Source organism: Acinonyx jubatus, chromosome B1 (genome assembly GCF_027475565.1).
Source record: "Acinonyx jubatus isolate Ajub_Pintada_27869175 chromosome B1, VMU_Ajub_asm_v1.0, whole genome shotgun sequence".
Lineage (NCBI taxonomy): Eukaryota > Metazoa > Chordata > Mammalia > Carnivora > Felidae > Acinonyx > Acinonyx jubatus.
In genome coordinates this window covers 140,774,016-140,799,709 of record NC_069382.1, presented here as the reverse complement: position 1 = coordinate 140,799,709, position 25,694 = coordinate 140,774,016, and the positions used below count along the sequence as shown (strand labels likewise).

The window sequence follows — 25,694 nt, the reverse complement described above, 5'->3', positions numbered from 1 at the left end:
GTATTTAGATGATAATTGAAACTATGGACATGTATACAATTGCCTAAGAGTAGAGTTGAGAGTTAAAAAATAAGTATCCCAGGAGCGCCTGGGTGGCTCAGTCGGTTAAGCATCCGACTTCGGCTTAGGTCATGATCTCACGGTTCATGAGTTCGAGCCCCACATCAGGCTCTGTGCTGACAGCTCGAAGCTTGGAGCCTGCTTCCGATTCTGTGTTTCCCTCTCTCTCTCTCTGTGTGCCCCTCCCCTGCTCATGCTCTCTCTCTGTCTCTCAAAAATAAATAAACATTAAAAAAAAAAAGTATCCCTAAAAAACTGCAGCATTTAATGGCTAGTAGGATATGTTGGGTCTTCAAAAGAATATAAGGGGTGTTCCTTTTTTTTTTCTTCTTTTTTTAATATTTATTTATTTATTTATTTATTTCCAATATATGAAATTTAATGAGAGCTGTTTGGGTGGAGGAATGGGAATGATAAGCCAGATTAGGAAGGATTGAGATATGAGTGGAAATGAAATGGAGATGACAAGGGTAGACATTTCTTTCAAGAAGTTTGTGAGGGAGAGAAGAGTGATGTTAGGAAGCAAATAGCCAACCTGGGTTATCTATTTTGCTTTCTTAAATCGATTATTTCTCTCTCTCTCTCTTCCCCCCCTCCCCCTCTCCCTCTCCCTCTCCCTCTCCCTCCCTGCCCTTAACTCTTTCCCCTCACCCCACCACAAACTTTCATGCACACACACTACTCACACACTTTATAAGACTCATTCACGTGGAGGATGCAGCTTTAACAGCCCCTGGCTAAGGATCTTTTTAACGTTTCAACTGAGGTCTCCAGCTTAGGTTGCAGCTTATGTAGCCAATGTACTATTGCAAGTATAGGATAGTGGAAAGAGAAAATGGTAAGGGCATTATCCTTTTGTTTGTAGATATCCTTAAATGGTGTCCGTGGGCATATTTGTTCATTCTGTGTTTTGATCTATAGGCCAGAGTACAGGGTTTTCATTTAGTTCACTTGAATATTTTGCTAGTTGCTATGCTAGAAGCTTGGAATTGAAAAGGTAAATGTGATACAAATCCTTGAGGAACATATAGTAGTTCATGTATTCCTATCATAAAATAATGAAGATAACCACAGTTTGTTGAAGGCTTAGTATGTGGTAGGCATTGTGGGTAGGGGCTTTGCATATATTCATTTTGTCATTAATTCTTTACACGACAGTCTTGCAGTTAAGATATTATTTCCTTTAGATGAAATAATTGAAGCTCAAAAATATCGAGTAACTTTCTCATATCCAACTAGACCTATTTATGGAATTTGAACTCAGATCTGTCTGGCTCTAGGCCAGTGCTAATTACATTTCACCACCCTGCTTATTATGTTATATGTATCATTTAAAGATATATTAGGCCCTTTTCAATTGTATATGACAGAAACACTATTCAAACTAGCTAAAGCAAATAGGGAATTTATTGATACTTATAACTGAGGTAGAATAAAGTCTTCAGGTACAGCTAGACCCAGGTCCTTAATTAATGTTATCAGGGCCTTGTCTCTCTACCTTTTAGCTCTGCAAACCTTCCTTTGTTGGCTTTATTTATAAACAGGATTCTCCATGGAACTAAAAGGATAACTATTGACTGCCCGAAGCCAATATTATCCTTAGAGCTTATGAATACAGAGGAAGAAAGCTTTTTTCCTCCCCACTGCGAGTGCCCTGGTTTTTAAATCTGCATCATTGCTTATCATTGGAGCCAAAGGTGCAGAATCAGTCCTACTCAAACCACATAGACAAGGGAGAAGGAATATTTACAATTATGTGTTTATCATGTATAGTATTTCACTCGTGATATTTGATTCATTTAGCAGTCTTAAGGGGTTGAGGCAATCTAGCTAAGAATATTGTTCAAAACCAGGACTGCCACTCATTTCTTCGCTTTCACACTCATTCTTTCCTCTGCATCATAAGGTTCAAATGAATGAGTTACAGGCATAATTGTTGCCATACTTCTCACTGCTCACATTTACTATTTAATACAAATAGGTCACAGCTGAGAAGAGTTATCAGTAGCAATGGAATATACTCCCTACATAAAAGTCATGTCCAAAGTTGTTTTCTAAGCAAGGGAGAAATTCTAGGCAGGGCATGAGAGGGTGGGGACAGTAAATGAGCGAAAATGATATGCAGCAAATATCTTCTTTCAAGGGTGTTAATTTCCTTTTCCTTTTTCTTTGAAGGTGAAGGCTGAAATGTTAGACATGGCAGAAAATGCATTTGATGATGAATACCTGAAATGCACTGACAGAATGGAAGTCAAATATGTTCCCCAGCTGCTCAAGGAGGAAAAAGCAAGCCATGCACTCTTGAAGGCTGTGTGGGAAAATTCAGAAGTGAAGTGGGAAGCCAGGAAGACGCAGATCTTTCTCCCTATGAGTTTTAAAGATAACCATGGAATAGCACTGATGGCATATGTTTCGGAAGCTCGAGAGCAGACTGCTTTTTACCGTATGTTCAATGAAGCTGTGAGGATGGCTGGTCTCTCTCGAAAAGAATATGTCTATGACTTCCAGTTCAAAGCTTTTCATTTTTACCTGACAAAAGCCCTGCAGTTGCTGAGAAGACCTTGTGAGGAAAGTTACAAAAATGTGGTGTATAGTGTAAGCCGGGACACCTCATTTAAATTTGGAGGGCTCAACCAAGCCAGATTGGGCCATTTCACTCTGGCATATTCAGCCAAGCCTCAAGCTCCTGATGACCAACACATTCTGTTAACCATCCACGCGTGCTTTGGAGTTGCCATTGAAAATTTTTTTGATAAAGAAAGTGAAAGAATTATTTTAATACCTCTGAATGAGATTTTTAACGTGTCACAGGATGGGACCAGCAATAACCTTATCCTTCAAAGCACAAACAAGACCTGCAGCCATTACGAGTGTGCATTTCTAGGTGGTAAGTATCTCTGTTCTCTCTGTGCTTGTCTGGAAGGGAAGGAGTGGGATTCTTAGCCCCAGGGAAAGGTCAGAAAAGAAACTTTAAGGTATTTTAAAAGAGAAATGATGCTGATGGTCTTCAGTCTACCTCCTTTCGTATAATTAGGTTTTTTTTTCCTGAAATGTAATTTTATCAAAAGAATACATTTCTAGCATTCTAGAAGGTTAAAGAAATAAAATACTGTAGGGCTCCGGTTCTTAACCAGGGGCAGTTTTGCCCTGCTGGGTCATTTGGCAATAACTAGAACTTTTGATTGTCACGGTTATCCCTAGTTGCTACCAGTAGTATCTGATGGGTAGATGCCAAGGACACTGCTAAACAAAATGCACAGAACAGTCCTGCTGACAAAGAAGTACCTGGTCCATACTCCTGCTTGTAAGGCTTACAATGAAAAATAGCAGCTCCCTGCCCCACCACTCCCTGTCCCCAATTTTCACTCCTCAGTGGTATCGATTTTTAATTTTTCCACCAAAGTTTTTAATAACAGGCTTCAGAATGTTATCTCTTGATTGTTAGATTTTTAGACCTCATCAGTTACATCATCAGTAATTCAGACTCTCTTCTGTTCCACCAATCTTAGCATGTTGGGTTTATGGATTCATATTTGCAGTATGACTGTTGCAGCTGTAGGCCTCAATCCATGTTCAAGACAAAAAGAAAGGGAAGGGATCCGGATGGCAGCTAAATCTGCCTGTTTAATAAGGAAAGTAAAAGCTTTCCCAGAAACTGCTAGTAGATTTCTGATTCTGTATCATTAACCAGAATAGCTACTTGGTAATTTATAACTTGAAGAAAAATGTGGAAAGAAGGTAATTAGCTTTTCCTCTCAAGGGTAGGGAGGCAAGAGAGAAGGGAGTTTGAAATAGCTGTTATAGCAGTAAACCAAACATATGTGATAACCACCATCCTCCTCCTCAGTGTTTGTGTATGTCCCCTTTCCAGTCTTCCACTGTAGTAAAGACTGGTACCTTTTGAAATACCTCTTTTACCCAGAGTTATTAGTTTTTTTGTATCCTTAGTTTTTAATATCCCATCAATAATTCATCCCCAAATCCTTAGAAATATAAATCTCTTCTTTTTTTTTGTTATAAAAAAATTTTTTTTAATGTTTATTTTTGAGAGAGAGAGAGTGAGAGAGTGCGAGCAGGGGAGGGGCAGAGAGAGGAAGATACAGAATCCAAAGCAGGCTCTAGGCTCCGAGCTGCCCCAGAGCCAGATGTGGGACTCAAATTCATGAACCATGAGATCATGACTTGAGCTGAAGTCAGACACTTAACTGACTGAGCCACCCAGGTGCCCTGAAATATAAATCTCTTCTTAATACATCAGACATATCAGACACTCTTATGGGTTTTGTTTTTTTTTTTGAATATACTCCTTCTGGATTCTCCCATCAAACTGCTCTGTGGTATACTCTTTAGGCCTGCTATTGAATAGTCTAAAATCTCTCCTCACAATTATTGAGACTTTCTTTTGCTTCTTCCCTGTGAGGAATCCTCTATATCTTAGATTTTTCTCCTCTTTCTTGAATTACTCCTTTGTTTGGCAGGGGTATGGGTTCTCTAAAAGTTTTCTGAGAAAAGGGACATTGAGGGAAATTTTTAAGACTTTACATATTTGTAAAGTCTACTTATAGGCTTGAATAATAGTTTGTGTAGGTTTCTATTTCTGTTTTGGAAATATCTTCCTTGGAATTTTGGAGTTATTCTTCCATTGTCTTCTGGTTTCTGGTGCTGCTGTTAAAAAGTATGAAGCCATTCTAATTACTAAAGCTTTGAATGAGACCTTATTTCTTTTCTCTGGATGGTTTTACAATGTTTTCTTTATCCCCAGCATTCTGAAATTTAATGATGTTGTGGCTTGGTGTATGTGAGTGAAAGGTTAACAAAACCCTTTCTCCATTATCCTGTGGGAATGACCTCCTGTTGCTCTTCTCCTCACACTGTTTCTCTGTAATCTGTTGAAGGTCGAATGGCAGCTGTGTAAACATGGAACACTGTGTAAGGGTAAACATAGCCCTTGATTGGTAAAATGCATCTGAGCTGGGAGGGTTGTGAATAAACTATAAATACTTGGGGGAAGCCATAGTTTTGGGCATTCCTGAATGTGGTATGACATACCCAGGTGTTTTTCTTGCTGAGTCCTGAAACTGCACTCATGGACTGGTCTCAGAGATATCATCGTCTTTATGTGGCATGAGGCTACTAAACTAGAATGGTTCCTCTAACCACTTGTATAAATGTGTTTCCTTGTACCTGAGCTATAATTCTGGGATTAAAGAATAGCCTTGGGCAGCTGTGAGGACTTGCGCCAAAGGTATGTATCTGCTGCTGCCCTGCTGCTAAATAGTGTGCAGTGTTCCTTGCCTTCTATTCTTCTGCCAAACTAAGTAAACAGGTGGGAGGAGAGCCTTTTTGGGTCTTAGCAGTGTGATGGTCTAGCTGAACCCAAAACCAGAACCACTGATGAAGCAGAATGAGTATTACTGTAGGGCTTCAGAAGTGGGATAGACTTTTAGACTTTGATTCAGTATGTTCAAGGCACTATGAGATAAAAAAGAACAGGTAGGGAAGCGCTGATAAGACATCATGCCAGGGTGGGAGGCTGATCTGCTTTTGATTTAATGACAGAAACTGTGTGGTCATTGAGGTGCCTGGGGCACAAAATTTAAGGAAGGTAAAATTCTTCTTATTCTTAGGATCATACACTTGTGCCATCTGCAAACTTGCATGATCCTGAGTAAGTGCCTTTTAAATTTTGCACTCATAGGCACCTCATTTGCCTCACCCTAATCCTGGACCTGAGTTGCAAGTCAGTGAAACTAACTATTCACCTTAAGAGGACAGATGAAGACTAGAGCGAGTAAATTTGCATTGCGGGGAAAAGTACCCATTCCCCTCATCAACCATACAATGGACCTGTCCAAAAACCAAGCCAGTTAGAGCTGGTTCATACCAGCTCTTGGGAGCTGATTGTGGGCATACATCTCTTCCCAGTTCCTCATATATCACAGGAGTTTGAAGTTAACCATGGTTGAGAGTTTTACCATGGAAATCAGTGAATGCTACAAATTAGGACCCCACCACCCACCCCAAAACCTGTTCACCTAAACCACATTATAGCCAAGAAACCCATTTGAAGCTAGGCTGACAAAATGATACCACTTTTGGTGCTCCTGATGCATTCAGCCAAATGCCATTTGTGGAGGCATTGGTTACACAGAAGCCCTGGCTGCATTAGCTATATGCCAAATTAATCACTGATATCTGGTTGATAGACAAAAGATGGGCAGTGGAACCCACAGAGTTGGTTGTGAATTGGATTATAAAGAACAAAATGGGTGGAGCCGTTGGGTTGACTAAGAATGAGCCAGGGCTCAGATCTGCATGTGGAAGTGCAATATGAGCTCCTGTGAGGAGGGAAGAGAGGAATATGCCTGCCACTGTGGGCATCCCCACAAGGTCAGGCAGAGGCTGCACAGCAAGTTAATGTTCAAACCAGCCACAAGGAGAGACATTTGTGGAGGCTCACAGGCACGATTTCTTTGGAGAGCTCTGACAAAGGCCACTGCAAATGATTGTATAGATTTAATGCTAAACTGGAATCTAACCAGCATCCTCTGCTGCTATCTAGAAACAGCTAATGGGATCTCAGGGACAAAACCTCTCAAAGTAATAATTACAGGTAGGCTGTTTTAGAAAAGGTGAAGGCAGGTATCTGATGGAAGCCTGAGACACCAGAAGGGAGATTGTTCGCTCTTCTGTGAGGGCTTCCTGAGCAGCAGCAGGTGCACACTCCCCTCTCTGGTCATGAGAATAGGCTGACACCATTTTTAACCCCTCCTGTCAGCACCAGTGGGCTTCAGAGAGAGGCACAGAAACTAGTGGAGGCTTGAGGTGCTTATACCAAGCCCTTGCCTCCCTGTACTCTGAATGTCTTTTTTTTTTTTTTTAAACTGTGGACTTGAGAGCCAGAGCAGCAGTGGGCCCCTACCCCAGAAGACCAGCACGAGTACCAAGTCTACTAACCATAGAATGCTGCAAAGCTTCAGCTCTAGGGGAAATAGGATCTAGCCTTTTTTTTTTTTTTAAGTATTTTTTTTTAATGTTTATTTACTTTCTGAGAGACAGACAGAGTGTGAGCAGGGCAGGAGCAGAGAGAGAGGGAAACACAGAATCCGAAGCAGGCTCCAGGCTCTGAGCTGTCAGCACAGAGCCCGATGTGGGGCTCGAGCTCACGAACCGTGAGATCATGACTTGAGCCAAAGTCAGACACTCAACCGACTGAGCCACCCAGGTGCCCAAGGATCTAGCCTTTTTAAACAAGCAGATCAAAACACACAGGGTTAAAATTTTCTACACACTAGACAAGGCCAAACACTCCCACTGTAGGCAAGGAGAAGCACTGCAGAGAACTGACCTAAGGAAAAGAACAGCCAAAACACAACAGTGCACACAACATATACCGAAAACACTTCCTGAGGTGTATCCTGAAGCCCTGAACAGCCTATGACTTCTTAATACAGCTATTGCTCTCAGGAGCAGGAAACATAACAGACTTTCCTAACACACAGAAGACTGAGATCTAAACAAAATGACAAGCTGCAGGAATTCTTCCCAATAGAAAGAACAAGAAGAGGTCATGAGCAGGGATCTAATCAAAATAGGTATAAGTAATATGCCTGAACCACAATTTAAAACAGCAGTCATAAGGGTACTACCTGGACTTGAGAAAAGTATAGAAGACACCAGGGAGTCCTTTATCATGGAGATCAAAAGACCTAAAAACTAGCCTAAATAAAAAATGCAGTAACCGAGATGCTAAACAGACTGTAATGACCAGGATGGAGAAGCAGAGGAATGAATAACTGATATAGAAGATAAAATAATTTGGGTGCCTGGGTGGGTCAGTCAGTTAAGTGTTGGACTTTGACTCAGGTCGTGAACTCAAAGTTCGTGAGTTCAAGCCCTGCATTGGGCTGTCTGCTGTCAGCACAGAGCCCACTTGAGATCTTCTGTCTCTCTGTCTCTTTGCTCCTCCCCTACTCATTCCTTCTTTCTCTCTCTCTCTCTCACAAATAAACATTTAAGAAAAGATAAAATTATGAAAAATGATGAAGCTGAAAAGAAAATGAAAAGAAAATTACTGGATCACGAATGTATACATATGGAACTCATTGTCTCCATAAAGCATTATAACGTTTGTATCATAGGAGTCCCAGAAGAAGAGAGGGGGAAAGGGGAAGAAGGTTTATTTGAGCATATTATAGTTGAAAACTTACGACATCTGAGGAGGGAAACAGACATCCAAATCCAGAAGGCACAGAGAACTCCCACCAAAATCAACAAAGGCAGGCCAACACCAGGACATATCATAGTAAAATTTGCAAAATACGGAGATGAGCAAAGAATCCTGAAAGCAGCAAAGGAAAAGAAATCCCTAACCTACAAGAGAAGACAAAAAAGGTTAGCAACAGATCTCGCCACAGAAACTTGGCAAGCCAGAAGGGAGTGGCATGATATATTCAATATACTGACTGGGAAAAATATGAAGCCAAGAATCCTTTATCCAGCAAGGCTGTCATTCAGAATAGAAGGAGAGATAAAGAGTTTCTCAGACAAACAAAAACTAAAGGAGTTCATGACCACTAAACCAGCCCTGCAATAAATAGTAAAGAAGACTCATTGAATAGGATAGAATGGCCAAAAGCAACAAAGACTAGAAAGGAACAGAGAAAATCTCCAGAAACCCTGATTTTAGAGGTAGTACAGTGGCACTAAATTCTTACCTAATAATCACTGAATGTAAATGCACTAAATGCTCCAATCAAAAGACATAGGGTATCAGATTGCATAAAAATATTAAGACCCTCAATATGCTGCCTATGAGAGACTCATTTTAGAACTAAAGACACAGCCAGATGGAAAGTGAGGAGTTGAGAACCATTTCTAATGCTAATAGATGTCAAAAAGAGCCAGAGGAGCCATAGTTACATCAGACCAATTAGATTTTAAACCAAAGACTCTAAAAAGAGAAGAAAAAGGGCACCATATCATAATAAAGGGGTCTATCCAACAAAAAGAGCTAACAATTATAAATACATATGCCCCAAACTTGAAACACCCAAATATAGAAATCAATCAAAACATAAACTCATTGATAATAATACCATAATAGTAGGGGACTTCAACACCCAACTTACAGTAGTGGACAGATCATCTAAGCAGAAAATCAACAAGGAAACGATGGCTTTGACCGACACATTGGACCAGATGGACTTAATATATATTCAGAACATTTTATCCTAAAGCAGCAGGATACACATTCTTCTTGAGTGCACATGGAACATTCTCCAGAGTAGATCACATAGTGGGACACAAATCAACCCTCAACAAGTACAAAAAGATCAAGATCATGACATGTGTATGTTCACACCACAATGCTATGAAACTCAAAATCAACCACAAGAAAAAATTTGGAAGAACCACAAATAGCTTGGAGATTAAAGAACATTAAAGAATGTTAAAGAAACATTAAACAAACATTAAAGAAACATTAAAAGAAACATTAAAGAAACATTAAAGAATGAATGGGTTAACCAAGAAATTAAAGAAGAAATTAAAAAGTACATGGAAGCTAATGAAAATGATAACACAACAGCCCAAAACCTCTGGGATGCAGCAAAGGCAGTCATAAGAGGGAAGTATATAGCAATCCAGGCCTTCCTAAAGAAGAAAGGTCTCAGATACACAACCTAATCCTACACCTTAAAGAGCTGGAAAAAGAAAGCAAGTAAAACCCAAATCCAGAAGAAGATAGGAAATAATAAAGATTAGAGCAGAAATCAATGCTATCGAAATCAAAATAACAGAACAGATCAATGAAACTGGGAGCTGGTTTAAGAATTGACAAAATTGATAAACCCTTAGCCAGTTTGATCAAAAAGAAAAAGGAAAGGACCCAGGGGGTGCCTGGGTGGCTCACTCAGTTAAGTGTCCCAACTTCAGCTCAGGGCATGATCTCCCAGTCCATGAGCTCAAGCCCCGCGTTGGGCTCTGTGCTGACAACTCAGAGCCTGGAGCCTGCTTCCAATTCTGTGTCTCCCTCCCTCTCTGCCCCTCCCCCCCTCAAATAAACATTAAAAAATATATATATTTTTCAAGAAAAAGGAAAGGAGCCAAATAAATCAAGAATGAAAGAGGACAGATCACAACTAACACTGAAGAAATAAAAACATTAATAAGAGATTATTATGAGCAATTATATGTCAATAAATTGGGCAATCTGGAAGAAATGGACAAATTCCTAGAAACATATAAACTACCAAAACACTTGTTGAGATGAGCACAGAATGTTATATGTAGGGGATGAATCACTGGATTCTACTCCTGAAATCATTTTTTCACTATATACTAACTTGGGTGTGTGTGTGTGTGTGTGTGTGTGTGTGTGTGTGTATGTGTATATATATGTGTGTATGTATGTGTATGTATATATATATATGTGTGTGTGTGTGTGTATATGTGTATATATTTAAATCAGTAACAAATACAAAGAAACTCATTGACAATAATACAATAATAGTAAGGGACTTTAATACCCCCTACTATGGGTGTTATAGACAGATCATCTAAGCAGAAAGTCAGCAAGGAAACAATGGCTTTGAATGACACAGTGGACCAGATGGGCTTAACAGAGATTCAGAACATTTCATTCTAAAGCAGCAGAATACACATTCTTTTTGAGTGTATATGGAACATTCTCCAGAGTAGATCACATCCTGGGTCACAAATCAGGCCTCAACTAGTACAAAAAGATTGAGATCATACCATACATATTTTCAGACCACCGTGCTATGAAACTTGAAGTCAACCACAAGGAAAAATTCTGGAAAGACCACAAATACATGGAGGTTAAAGAACATACAACTGGAGAATGAATGGGTTAACCAGGAAATTAAATAAGGAATTTAAAAAGTACATGGAAGCAAATGAAAATGAAAACATGACAGTCCAAAACCTTTGGGATGCAACAAAGGTGATCCTAAGAGGGAAGTATATAGTAATACAGGCCTACATCAAGAAACAAGAAAAGTCCAAAAAACAACCTAATCCTACACTTAAAGGAGGTAGAAAAGGAACAGCAAATTAAAGCCTAGAAAAGCCATCAGATGGGAAATAATAAAGATAAAAAAATGATATAGAAAAAAATCCCAGTAGAACAGATGAATGAAACTAAGAGCTGGGTCTTTGAAAGAATTAATAAAATTGATAAATTCCTAGCCAGACTTATCAAAAAGGAGAGAGAAAGGACCCAAATAGATAAAATCACAAATAAAAAAGGAGAGATCACAACTAACACCATAGAAATACAAACAATCATAAGAGAATGTTATGAAAAATTACATGCCAACAAATTGGGCATTCTGGAGGAAATGGAGAAGTTCCTAAATATACAAACTACCAAAACTGAAACAGGAAGAATAGGAAATTTGAACAGACCCATAACCAGCAAAGAAGGTAAATCAGTAATCAAAAGGCTCCCAACAAACAAGAATCCAGGACCAGATGACTTCCCAGGGGAATTACACCAGACACTTGAAGAAGAGTTAATACCTCTTCTCAAACTATTCCAAAAAAATATAAATGGAAGTAAAACTTCAAAACTCATTCTATGAGGCCACATTTACCTTGATTTCAAAATGAGACCAGAACCCCACTAAAGCAGAATTACAGGGAATTCATCCCTGATAAACCTGTATGAAAAAATTCTCAACAAGATACTAGCAAATTGAGTCCAACAACACATTAAAAGAACCATTTACCACAGTCAATTGGGATTTATTCCTGGGCTGCAGGGGTGGTTCAGTATCCACAAATCAAACAATGTGATACACCACATTAATAAAAGGTAAGAAACACATTATCTTCTCAATAGATGCAGAAAAAGCATTTGACAAAATACAGTGTCCATATTTGATAAAAACTCTGAAGAAAGTAGGGATAGATGGAATGTACCTCAACATCATGAAAGCCATATTGAAAAGACCCACAGCTAATATTATCCTTAATGAGGAAAACCTGAGAGCTTTTTCTCTAAGCCCCATAGTAAGACAGGGATGTCCACTCTCACTCCTGTTATTTAATATCATACTGGAAGTCCCAGCCTTAGCAATCAGACAACAGGAAGAAAGAAAAGGCATCCAAATTAGCAAGTAAGAAGTCAGACTTTGATTTTTCACAATGACATGATATTCTTATGTAGAAAACCCGAAAGACCCTACCAAAAAACTGCTAGAACTGATACACGAATTCAGCAAAGTTGCAGAATATGATATCAACGTACATAAATCTGTTGCATTTCTATCCACCAATAATGAAGCAGCACAAAGGGAAATCAAGCAATCAGTCCCATTCACAATTGTACAGAAAACCATATGATACCTAGGAATAAACCTAACCAAAGAGGTAAAAAGATCTGTACTCTGAAAACTAGAGAGCTTATGAAAGAAATTGAAGATGACAAAATAGAAATGGAAAACATTTCATGATCATGAATTAGAAGAACAGATATTGTTAAAATATCTATACTACCCAAAGCAATCTACACATTTAATGCAATCCCTATCACAATACCACCAGCATGTTTCACAGGGCTAGAACAAATCATAAAATTTGTAGGAGCCAGAAAACACCCTTAGAGTCCAAAGCATTCTTGAAAAAGCAAAGCAAAGCTGGAGGCATAACAATTTCAGACTTCAAGCTGTATTACAAAGCTATAGGTCATCAAGACAGTATGGGATAGGCACAAAAATATACACATGGATCAATGGAATAAAATAGAAAACCTGGAAATGGAGCCATAACTCTATAGTCAACTAATCTTTGACAAAGCTGGAAGGAATATCCACTGGAAATAAGACTGACTCTTCAACAAATGGTGTTGGGAAAATTGGACAGCAACATGTAGAAGAATGAAACTGGACAACTTTCTTACACCATACACAAAAATAAAAATGGATAAAAGACCTAAGTATGAGACAAATCAAAATCCTAGAGGAGAATACAGGCATCAACCTCTTTGACCTTGGCCACAGCAACTTCTTAGTAGACACATCTCTGGAGGCAAGGGAAACAAAAACAAAAATGAACTATTGGGATTTCATCAAGTAAAAAACCTTCTGCACAATGAAGGAAAGAACAAAACTGAAATACTACTTACAGAATGGAAGAGGATATTTGCAAATGACATATCTGATAAAGGATTAGTATCCAAAATCTGTAAAGAACTTACCAAACTCAACACCCCAAGGTAATCCAGTTAAGAAATGGGCAGAAGACATGAACAGGCATTTTCCCAAAGAAGACATTCAGGTAGCTAACAGACACATGAAAAGATGCTCAACTTCACTCATCATCAAGTTAAAACCACAATGAGATACCACCTCACACCTGCCATAATGGCTAAAATTAACACAGGAAACAACAGACGTTGGTGAGAATGTGGAGAAAGGGGAACCCTCTTAACACTGTTTGTGGGAATGCAAACTAGTGCAGCCACTCTGGAAAGCAGTATGGAGGTTCCTCAAGAAGTTAAAAATAGAACTACTCTATGACCCAGCAGTTGTGTTACTATGCATTACCTAAAAGATATAAAAATACTGATTTGAAGGGGTACATGCACCCTGATGTTTATAACAGCATTATCAACAATAGCTAAATTATGGAAAGAGCCCAAATGTCCATCACCTGATGAATGGAGAAAGAAGATGTGGTGTGTGTGCGCGCGCGTGTGTGTGTGTGTATACACACACATATAATAGAACATTACCTATCAAAAAGAATGAAATCTTCCCATTTGCAATTACATGGATTGAGCTAGAGAGTCTTCTGCTAAGTGAAATAAGTCAATCAGGGAAAGAAAGAAATACCATATGATTTCACCTGTATGTGGCATTTAAGAAACAAAACAGATGAACATAGGGGAAGGGGGGAAAAAGGGAGGCAAACCATAAGAGACTCTCAACTATAAAGAACAAACTGAGGGTGGGCTGGTGACGGAGGGTACTTTTTGTGAAGAGCACTGGGTGTTATATGTAAGTGATAAATCGCTAGACTCTACTCCTGAAACCAGTATTACACTACATATTAACTTACCAGAATTTAAATGAAAACTTGAAACAAGAAAATAAGTAAAATAAAAAATAAAAACAGAAATGTGTATAAACTAGTTTGAGCTAAGGAAAAAGAATAATAAAGGTAGGCTCTTTTTTAAGTTTTTTTGTTTTGTTTTTTAATTTTAATGTTTATTCACTTTTTGAGAGAGAGAGAGAGAGTGTGCGCGCACACGTGCGTGGGTGGGGGAGGGGCAGAGAGAGAGGGAGACACAGAATCCAAAGCAGGCCCCAGGCTCTGAGCCATTGGCACAGAGCCCAACGCGGGGCTCAAACTCGGAATAGCGAGATCATGACCTGAGCCAAAGCCGGACACCCAACTGACTGAGCCACCCAGGTGCCCCTTAAGGTTTTTTTAATGTTTATTTATTTTTGAGGGGGGGGCAGAGTCAGAGTGTGAGCAGGGGAGGAGCAGAGAGAGAAGGAGACAGGGAATCTGAAGCAGGCTCCAGGCTTTGAGCTGTCAGTACAGAGCCTGACATGGAGCTCAAACTCATGAATCCTGAGATCATGATCTGAGCCGAAGTCAGATACTTAGGTGACTGAGCCACCTAGGCGCCCCAAAGCTAGGCTTTTTGGATAATAAGCAGGGATTTTAAAAACTCAAGCCAGACAGATATAATCAGAACCTTGTTCCAATGTCACTGAATATAACTCTGGATGAAAAAAATGTATTTCTAGAAGGGATAAAAAATTATACTAAATTTAGCTCTAATATAGTTCTGTGTTAATGGTTTTAAACTTGTGTATGATTTCCAAGGTAAAAATTTATTGTGGGCCTTACAAAAACTAGTTATCCCCCCCCACCCAAAAAATAGGTCAGTTGGTTATGGATTGGAGAAAACATTGGTTTTCTGGTGGTCAAAAGTACTAATTTTGGTTTTAATCAAAGATTGTATGAGTGAACTGTGGGGTAAATGGGAACAAAATCCTTACTCCTTTCTCATGGGGAAATTACTGCAGGCTAACCTTCTTCTGTACCGTTTTCCTAGAAAACTTGATAAAGGTAGAATGTGAATGTGAATGGTACAATCATGCTACATTCCTTATTTTTAAAAATGACCCATTGGAAAATTGTACCTGGATTGAGAAAACTATAGATGAATTATGATACCTGGTAGAAAACCATAGCTTTGGGATTCCCTGTGCCTTATAGTGCAAATATAAGATTTACTGGAAGGAAACTTCCTCGAAGTTTCCTTCCAGTAAATATACATCATACTCTGATCTCTCATACAATATACATCATACTCTGATCTCTCATTATTTTACTGAACAGGCTAGGCATAGATCATCTGGCATTCTGGCCAGTGTTTCTATAGAGAGGGTCAAGATTGTATATATGTAAATATGTTCTACATATTAGTAGAGTCATGGGGGCAGGGAATATATCAAGGTTCTTTAGGTGGAAAAGTAACCCTGTTACTTTTACTCCAGAGGAGCCCCTGGATTCCAGTGACTGGTTTTAGTCTATTTTATTAATCTTACTGAGACCTGTTGAGCCAGTTCTCTGCTAAGCCATCAAAGGAGGGAAGGAAGATAAACCTGTAGGACTGTCCAAATTTAGTTTTCATAAATCCACCCCTAGCCCTTGAGGGCTCATTAAACATAAGTATATTCACTGGTTCTGATTAACACTCCTTTTTAGCCTCCCCTGAGAGGAGTAAAGTTCCAGTAAGTCATAGTCTTTCACAGCCTAATCATGGAAGTAACGTCTCATCACCTTTGCTGTATTCTGTTTGCTAAAAGCAAGTCATTAGGCTCAGTCCACATGCAAGAGGAGAGGATTATATAAGGGCGTGAGTACCAGGAGGCAGGATCACTGGGAACCATGTCAGAAGCTGCCTACCATAATCCCATCCCGTTACAGTTGGTCACTTCCTCTTGAGGATGATCCAGAATGGCTGTCCTTTTTCCACAATAATCAGTTCCATGGTGACCTCTGTGGCAAAGGAGTCTAGCTACAGAACCACTGGAAGCAAAGTCAACCTCCAGTTTCATGTATTCATGGTTTTGACCTAATCAATATGATCTATTTGTTTGCTGAGGTCATATGAAATATGTATTGATTTACTGAAGTAAAAGCAGGTATTGTGTGAATGTCTGTCCATCCACTGAGGTCAGAACAAGCACACCCACACAGTTCACCTCATTCTTTAACACCTAATTCCTTGATACTTGGAAAATTAGCTAACAGAGGTTAGCATGGTTTAATGCAACTTATAAATATCTCAAGACAGCCAACCAGTCAGTCTTGTAGAGATCTTCATTGGAAGGCTAATAGAATTTTTCATTTGAGGTCCTAATCCTTTATAAATGACTTCCTTACTGTGGTAGATTTGCTTAGAGAGCCAGAAGCTATAGTAGATGATGGCCTCACATGCCTGATTTGCTTTGCCAGTCCCCAGGTGCTTTTCTCTAGGTGCATTACTTCATATAAGCATGTACACATGTAGCATAAAGCTTGAGTTCTTGAGTTGTATTTGATGCATTTGTTTATGTAGAGAGGGACTACATATGGCTTTCTCTTTAGTAATCCAGTTCTCAGTGTCTCAGGGGCCTGATCATACAGTCTAGAGCATTAGGATTGGCACATGAATGTATATAAAGGTAGATTTTAGTCAGTCCCAGGGCAGTGTACTTCCTGCCAGGATCACCATTTGAAGTTCAGCTACTCGCAAGAGCATCCAAGAAAATGAATAAGTTCTTATAATGGATGGATGCAGCGCTCCATTGGGTGTGCCCAACCTGGGGGAAGGCTGTTTTCTTAGAGAACTGTGCTGTCTTTTCAGGTGTGAAGTCTTGTAGCTAAGGTCTCTGTTGAGCCAGTAGTTCAGGGTAAAGGAGTACATAAGGCTTTTGTGATGTCTGATGCGGAGGTTCTCAGATTTTCTTGGTTCATGGTGTTCCTAGTGTTGTCATAATTGTTTTGACAGTGTCCATATGCTAAAAGAAATACCTAAAAGGTTCCATTTATAGAGTCAAACAACTTGGTGTTTATGTTCTAACACCTTAGTGTTTGAAAAAGTAATATACATAAACAATTTTCTAAAGATTATTTCATTCTTAGCTACAGTAACTTGCTAATGGGATATATATGCCTGTTTAACACTGCACAGTTTGTCAGACTTTGCAATCCGATTAGACACCACTTATTTCCTGATCCACATTGATTTTTCACATATATTTGCTTTTTGTCATAATTGCTGAAAACCCAGCCTTGCAAATATGTCCATCAAACAGAATATTGACATGGGATGACTTTGCAACTGAGTTCCACTTCAAGTTGTAGTTCTTGCTGTGCCTGACAGATACCAAGTACATCTGCGTTTGTCCTGAAATTTTAAAATATCCTTTGGTAGCCCTGTGAATTTGCTATAGCATTCACGGACACCTCCACCACTGTTTGGAGACTGCAGGTCCCATAGACAGCCACTTGTTTGTGAAAGTGGTCAAGGCCTTAGGAGTCAGGTTTGGCTCTTAATTGGAAGTAAATCTCCATGAACCATGGAACTTCTGGGGTTTTATCTTACTGGTGGAACTTAAATTCAGGGAGAGCCCATCGCATGATAAGATAGTGGGTTGGAGAGACATGACTTTTCTTGCAGTGAGACAGTCTCAGTCCCAGTAACAGGCAAGCAGTAGCAGCTCCCAAAGGGAAGAAATGCTTATGTGCAGAAACCCAGTGATTAACAAATACTGCCTTAGTCTTGTTGCTGGAAATTCCAATCAGCTCTGAGTTTGGTTACAGACATCTGTAATTTCTGGGGATCTGAAGGAGAAAGGGAACTCCGGAGAGGGCTTTATTTACTGTTGTCTGGACTGTTTCTAAGTCTTCTTACTGTAGAGTTCTCTGCTAAAATGGCAGTTTACAAGGTTTTCTAGTGTGACTGGTAGAAATAGGCACCATTTGTGTTCTCATGGACTCTTTCCCTGGCCTCAGGTAGTTTCCCCATACCCGATCACATAAGTTGATCCGTATTTTGCTCAGTATTCAAAGGAAACCCTTTGAAGATCTCTGGGGTTCTCTCTGTACAGCACCCTCCTCTTTAGTACTCTGTAAAAACCAAATTATCTTTGTATTTTTTTTATGGAAAAAATTTAAACTACTTAATGGTTATAGTACCATTCAAGTTTCTATTTATTCTTGAGTTTTAATAAGTTCTGTTTTTCTAGGCATTTGTTCTATATTTCAAATTTATTGATGTAAATCTAGTCACAGTAATCTTGTGGGTTTTTTCACACCTATCAAATCTGTGGCTATAGTCCCTTCTTTAATTCTCTATATATTTGTGCTTTCTCCTGTTTATTTCTGCACCAGTCTCCTCTCTTTTAACCCAAAATAGTTTACTTTTTTGCTGTTGAAAAACTAATGGAAAATTAAGTTCAGTCAAATAGGGAAGAGAAATGCAGTCTTGAATAAATGGATCTGTGTTAAACATTAAAGAAGATACATTCTCTATTACTGGAGGCTCTCAAAAATTTTGTGCTTAAAAATCACTTGGGATTTCTTGTTTAAAATGCAGAATACAAGGCATCACCCCCAGAAATTCTGTATCCGTCCGTAGTCCTAGCTAGGGCCCTGGTGTACTTTTTAATAAGCACCCAGATGATTCTTAAGTATGTGATTAGAAGACTACACTTTGAGAAATATACTCTAATGTGTGGTACAGACGAAAGATAAAAGTTTTAAAATCCCCCAGTGTCTAGTCCCCTGGCTGAATCTTTCTATTATACCAATAGCTTTCTTATCCACATCTTCCCTCACCTTTACCTCACCCTCTGAGGTGAGTAAGGCCTCTGAGTAAGGCTTGCACTTACTCATTTCCTGCTAAAGCAGTATTTTGTATTAGTCTCTAGACTGTTCTTAAAAAATGTCTAGTCTAGGGGCGCCTGGGTGGCTCAGTCGGTTGAGTGTCCGACTTCGGCTCAGGTCATGATCTCGCGGTGTGTGAGTTTGAGCCCCGCGTCGGGCTCTGTGCTGACAGCTCGGAGCCTGGAGCCTGTTTCAGATTCCGTGTCTCCCTCTCTCTCTGACCTTCCCGTGCTCATGCTCTGTCTCTGTCTCAAAAATAAATAAAAACATTAAAAAAAAAATTAAAAAAAAATGTCTAGTCGAAGGGCGCCTGGATGGCTCAGTCTGTTAAGTGTCTGACTCTTGGTTTTGGCTCAGGTCATTATCTCACGGTTTGTGGGTGCGAGTCCCGTGTTGGGCTCTACACTGGCAGTGCAGAGCCTGCTTGGGATTCTCTCTCTCCCTCTCTCTGCTCCTCCCCTGGATGTGTGCACGTGCACGCTCTCTCTCTCTCTCTGCCTCTCTCTCAAAATAAATAGATAAACAAAAATTTCAGTCTAGTCAGACACCTGAGGTTAGCCTCAGGGCACCTTCCAGATTTGAACAGATCCCTACCATTTCCTTGACCAGTGGAAACTGGACCAAGACACCTAGATTCTTGGTTCAAATCCTACACAAGATGGTACAGGATTTGAGAGCAGATTATGGAAAAGTGCATCTCTCATAGTGAAGCCAGACATCTTGGGGATCCCCCCCCCATTTTAGATGGAGAGATTCATCCGCAGGTAGCTGAATATCCAGATTAGATCAGTGAGTTAACCAAACATGGAGAAGAGGCCATGGGACTCTAGATCCTCATGTGACTTTCTAGGAAGCCCTCTGTATTTCATGGTGGCTCTAAATCTAAACATCCTCTCACTGAAGTTCTTGCCATAACCATAGTTGGGCATATCAGAGTTGTTGCTGCAGCACTGGTGACTTTTTCTAGGGCATCACCAAGGAGATGGACTAGGACCTTATAAAGATACACTAGTAGGTGCCATATTCCTGCTCTCCAAAAACTGTAGAATTTTCTTATATATATAGGTCAGTGTTCTGGAACAGACCATAGATTAATGTTTGGGGTAGACCAACTTGTTACCTTATATGAATGTGAAGGATCTTTATTTATATATTCAAGGATCTAGAAGACCTGATTGAGATTCTCTTTCTCCAGTGAATAGGAATTGTCATAGTAAAAGGATAGGTTTGCTGTTGAGGACATTTAGTATCTGAAGAGAAGATTAACTGAACAGATGGGTAAATTTTTTCCTAACTTTTGCAGACTAATCATAAAATAGAATCATAAAATGTTAGCCTTGGATGGGTATTTAGAGGTCATTTGAAGCAAATTCCCAGTAAAAGGTACAGCTAAGGAAACTTAATTCCAGAAGCATTAGATGTTTTATCAAAGATCATACTGTTTGGTGGCTGTAGTATAAATACAAAAATGTAATTGTTCTGCGTTTTGAATCCCACCAAATTATGGATCTGATAGACTAAAGCTGACAAATTAGGTTATCAGTAGCCATAAAACCAATTTGAAATCTTTACTAAGGCAGATTGTGTCTAACAAAGCTGTATCTTCATATTTCAGGACTAAAAGCTGAAAATTGTATTGAGAACATGGGTAAGATATGCTTTTAAAGTATTATCTTTCTAAGGGGAATTTTATCAGTGTTCCTCTCCCAGGCATGCGGCAGAGCCACCCCACCATATTGTCATACCATCAGCCATCATTTTCTTGAGGCTGAGATGTGCTGCTGCTGCTACCACTGCCACCGCCGCCACCACCACCGTGTCAGGTGGAGGGCCCAGGAGCCTTGCTGCTTACTCTCCACCCCTAGCTACGCCTGGGGCTGTGCTCTCAAACACAGCATTTGCCTTGGGTATGCAGGGACCATGCTACTCTCACCGTAGCCTGTCCATGTAGGAGCTTAAGGACTTCTAAATGCCCCTACATGATTCCTATGCACAGAGCTAGATTCATAGTCTTCTATTTTGATATCTTAGGAAATAACATCTGGGAGACTGACAAAGGGAAGAAGTAGAGTGCATTTGGCTTAAGGAGGGAATCGGGGGGGGGGGGGGACAGAATGGTAATATGGTTTGTTTGTCTCTGCTTCTCAGTGAAAAATAAGAGGAGGTAACAAAAATAATCTTTCTCAGAGGACCATAGGAAAGATTGGGAAGAGAAACAGGATTTCTACGAGGAATAGCATTATCAGATAAGCCCAATAGATTTGAACCAAGGTTTCCAGAAAATGCTTTAGGCTAATGCATGCTTTGGGTGGATCCTTTTGAAGATTTCCTTGCTAAAAAGTTTGAGAATAACAGTCTGCTTCTAGCTGTCTTCCTGGCCAGTTTTTCTATGAATTCTTCATGTAATTAAAATAAATCCATATCCATTTGCTTTGAGATTAAAATCTTAAATTTCTCATATTACTGTATTTTTGTAAGCCAACCTAAATCTTTATTATTAACAAGCATTTAAAAATAGAGTGAACCTGACATTTATTTAAATCTGATGATAGTACTTAGGTAATGAAAACGTGTTTGTATTTCAGAATATTCTCAACCCATCTATATCTACAACCCTGGTAAGTGTGCTCTAATTTTTAAAAATAATCTTTAAATGGATGTTTAATATTTAGCAGCTCTTTCCTGTTAGCAAATTCACTTCTTAGCTGAAGAAAGAGTACTTTGCAGACAGGAAGGGAAGTAACTTGAGAGATAAGCGGGGGGGGGGGGGGGGGGTATCTATTTTGGGGAAACTTACCTTCCTACAAATGAGAGGGGTTGGGTCTTTGGAGATCTGAAGAATATGGAAACGTTCAGGGGAGTAGACCTGAAGAGCTAGTTGCTTTTGACAGGTCTGAGGACCTCTTATGTATAGTTCTATATTTAGTCATTGAAATTAGCCTGTGTGGCACCACACATCCAGATGAAAGTAGAAAAGCTACTCATTTGCATCTGTCAGAGATGCTGATATTTGCTATCATTTGACTAAAGTATCTAGGTGATTAGATGCTTTTCCTCCCTAAGTTTCCACTTATGGTGATATGACTCAGATCACTTCTTTGCATTTAAGTTCCTTATTATGTGTTTGGCCCATGTAGCTACAGTATGTTTTTCTTTATTGATGAGAGAACAGCATCTGGCTTTTTCTTAAGTATGCCATTTACTTGATTTTTAGCAGATATTTCCTGTCCTGATGTGAAGCATTTTATGCCCTTGAGGACTTGCTTTGCAACACTTCTTATTGGCCCATTGCAGCCACAAGTTTTACTGGTCATTTCACAGAGATTTCAGCTAACTCTTCAAGATAGACATTTTTCTAGCTCATTGAGATCCCCCAGAGATTTGCTATATGTGATGATTTTTCTTTATAAAGGGGGCCAGAGGAAGGTTCCAATTAGGTACATTTAGACTCTGGCTTACATTTAGTAGCTTTAGTTGACTGGATGTACCAAGTGATTCTTTATGGCTATCATACCTGAAAATAGTTTGTTGTAACTATAGTAATTCTCAGTTATTTTGTTTTATCACTAAAACGGATAAGTTTCTTCTTATAACTTAGGTGAGAAAAACCAGAATCTTGAAGACTCTGGTAAGACATTTTCATAAACTCTGGGGGTTTTCATTTGCAATATGGCTCTCTTAGTGATGGAAACAGGTAAGCATGGCATGGTAAGGAAAAGTCGGAAGAAGGCAGAACCCACTTTAGCGTACTCGTTTGGTATATCAGAGCCCTCCTGAGTTACAGATGGACCTTCTTTGTAAAGATGACACAGCAGCTCTCTCTCTTACCTATCTGTCTTATCTCCAAGATGACCCACAGAGCAGTTAGAGACATGACATGAGGAATTAGTTCTAAAGAGCATATTTTCTGCTTTTATATAAGGTTAGCTGTTACATGGGTAGAGGAAGGTATGACTAATTACTCACAAACTCTTGTGACCTAGGGTTAGGGTGTTGGGCAGGAGCATTAAAAAATGGCATTATTCTTTTCTAAATTAAAATGATTTTGTGTATTTATTTCTGCTTCCAGCAATCTGAGTAATAAATGCTGTTAACTACATACATCTGATTGTTTAGTGTATTTCAAAGTACAACTCATTTCCAGGTTTTTGTTTTGTCTTTTTTTTTTTTATAATGATATTACTCAAATGTTCTCAAGGGTGCTGAGACAGGGACCCTCATAAATTAATGATAAGATTGTAAATTGGAACTTTTTTGAAGGGCAGTTTGATAGTATGTAGCCTTAAAAATGTCCATGCCTGGGGCGCCTGGGTGGCACAGTCGATTAAGCGTCCGACTTCAGCCAGGTCACGATCTCGCGGTCCGTGAGTTTGAGCCCCGCGTCAGGCTCTGGGCTGATGGCTCAGAGCCTGGAGCCTGTTTCTGATTCTGTGTCTCCCTCTCTCTCTGCCCCTCCCCCGTTCATGCTCTGTCTCTCTCTGTCCCAAAAATAAATAAACGTTGAAAAATGTCCATGCCTTTTAACCTAGTTTTAACACTTTTAGATATTTGTCCTAAGGAAATATAAAGATTTGTGTGCAAAATGTTTACACTGTGATGGTAGCCAGAATTTATAAATAACCTTAGTGTCCAACAGTGGGGTATTGTTAACTAATATCCATATTATGAAACACTAAGCAACTTAAAAATCATGTTTTTGAAAAATATTTAAAGACATGAGAAAGTGCTTATAGTGGCAAGTAAAAATATGATGTAAAACAGTGTACAGACTGTAATGGCAACTTCGTTTTAACTGTCAAAAGATACAAACATCCACTTATAAATAAGTACTGGGTATGTAATGTAAAGAATGATGACTAGACTACTACTGCTGTATGGCACATTTTAAAGTTGTTAAGAGAGTAGATCTTGTCACAAGGGAAAAATTCTTTCTTTTTTAAAATAACTACATGAGATGCTTTTTTAAATTCTCCATTCTTTCTTTTTTTAAATAACTATATGAGATGCTGGATGTTAATTGTAATCATTTCACAATATATATAATTCAAATCATCATGCTGTACACCTTAAACTTACAGTGCTATCAATTACATTACCAATAAAGTTGGGAAAAATGCTTAAAAATGTATATGGACATACATTATACATAGCAAAGAAATTGAAAGGAGATATACCAAAAATGTTGAGCATGAGTAGCTCTGAAATCTAGTATTTTGAGTAATTTTTAATAATTTCCTGTGTTTTTCCAAATTATCTGTAATTATAATGTATGTAATTGAGAAGTTTTATTTTTAAGAAATAAATCTAGGTCAGAGTCTTTGGACTGAATCTTAAAAAAATCAACAAGAGCTGAGAGGAAGTTTTGCTTACTTTCAGAGAGCTCCTGGGTCACTAGCCATAGTTGTTCTCACCATTAAGTCAGACTCCAGGCCCCTGTCCCCTGCCACCTCTCAGAGCTTTTAGTTTTCCACTGTGAAAAGCCATATAAATATAAGGTTACATTAATTTTCAAGTTGATTGTATTTTTCACTAAACAATTTCTGCTCTCATCTTTAGGAACGAAAAGCCAGGAGACCACTGTCTTACCTGGTAAGTGATCTTTTTCTGTACCCTCTGAGACTGGCTATAAGGTTAGGAGGTGACATGAGGACTGACTCCTAGGACTAAGGCCATTGTTGGACATGGAAGAGTTTGAGGAATGAGTTAAGCCAGAACAGAGGGACTCCGTTAATTGAATGTTTAATATGTTCCACGCAGTGTACTAAGCACTTTTATGATGTATCTCCTTTAATTATCATTTACTACAAACCTACAGTGTAAGTATTTTTTGGCATAAATAAGGAATTGAAGCTCAGAGGGATTAGAAGCCTGCCCAATCACAGAACTAATAATTATAATGACAATAGTACTAGACCAAGCCGACTCTTAGACCCAGCACTATTTTGTTTAAAAGCCAATGTGCTAGGACTGCCTTATAAAGATTGATTGAAGATATATGGGCCATATCATGAAAGTTCTTGAAGACCAGGCTAAAGAGTGGGCTTGCTTTGTCAGAGGATGAAGAGCCATTGAAAGGTGTTTGGGGGGGGGGGGGAGTACCTGGGTGGCTCAGTTGGTTAAACGTCCAACTCTTCATTTCCACTCAGGTCATGATCTCACGGCTCGTGGGATTGAGCCCCGTGTCAGGCTATGCATTGGCCGCACAGAGCCTGTTGGGATTTTCTCCCTCTCTCTCTCTCTCTGACCCTCCCCCACTTGTGCATGTGCTTGCTCTCTCTCAAATAAATTAAAAAATTAAAAAATAAATAAATAATTAATTAAAAAAAAAAGACGGGGTGCCTGGGTGGCTCAGTCGGTTAAGCATCCAACTCTTGATTTTGGCTCAGGTCATAATCTCATAGTTTGTGGGTTCCAGCCCCATGTGGGGCTGTGCACTGATAGCATGGATGCTGCTTGGGGTTCTCTGTCTCCCTCTCTCTCTGCCCCTCCCTTGCTCTCTTTTTCTCAAAAATAAATACAACTTAAAAAAACAAAAAGGTGTTTTTGTTGATAGTTTTCTTTTCCCTTTTTTTTTTTTTTTTTTTAAGGATTGGAGATGGGGGAGGTGTAGACAGAGGGGACCATTCACAATGCAAGGCAATTGATTAACACTAATATTTATTTCTGTCTTGAGGTATGATGAGCCATGAACCCACGCAAATACCTGGTAAGACAGC

General features: G+C 39.2%; 1 protein-coding gene across 9 annotated transcripts in view; it reads left to right on the top strand.

Annotated features, from left to right (window-relative positions):
* Positions 1-25,694, top strand: part of ART3 (ADP-ribosyltransferase 3 (inactive)) — a 139,582-nt gene that overhangs the window by 108,940 nt on the left and 4,948 nt on the right. For 6 of the 9 annotated variants that reach the window (XM_027058503.2, XM_053217233.1, XM_053217230.1 and 3 more), the window contains 6 exons: positions 2,236-2,947; positions 20,594-20,626; positions 21,564-21,596; positions 22,577-22,606; positions 24,535-24,567; positions 25,652-25,684. In XM_027058503.2, the coding sequence (XP_026914304.1) occupies positions 2,236-2,947; positions 20,594-20,626; positions 21,564-21,596; positions 22,577-22,606; positions 24,535-24,567; positions 25,652-25,684 (874 nt within the window). The remainder of the gene's footprint in view (positions 1-2,235; positions 2,948-20,593; positions 20,627-21,563; positions 21,597-22,576; positions 22,607-24,534; positions 24,568-25,651; positions 25,685-25,694) is intronic. The other 3 variants (XM_053217234.1, XM_053217232.1, XM_053217229.1) reach the window with 1 other exon arrangement.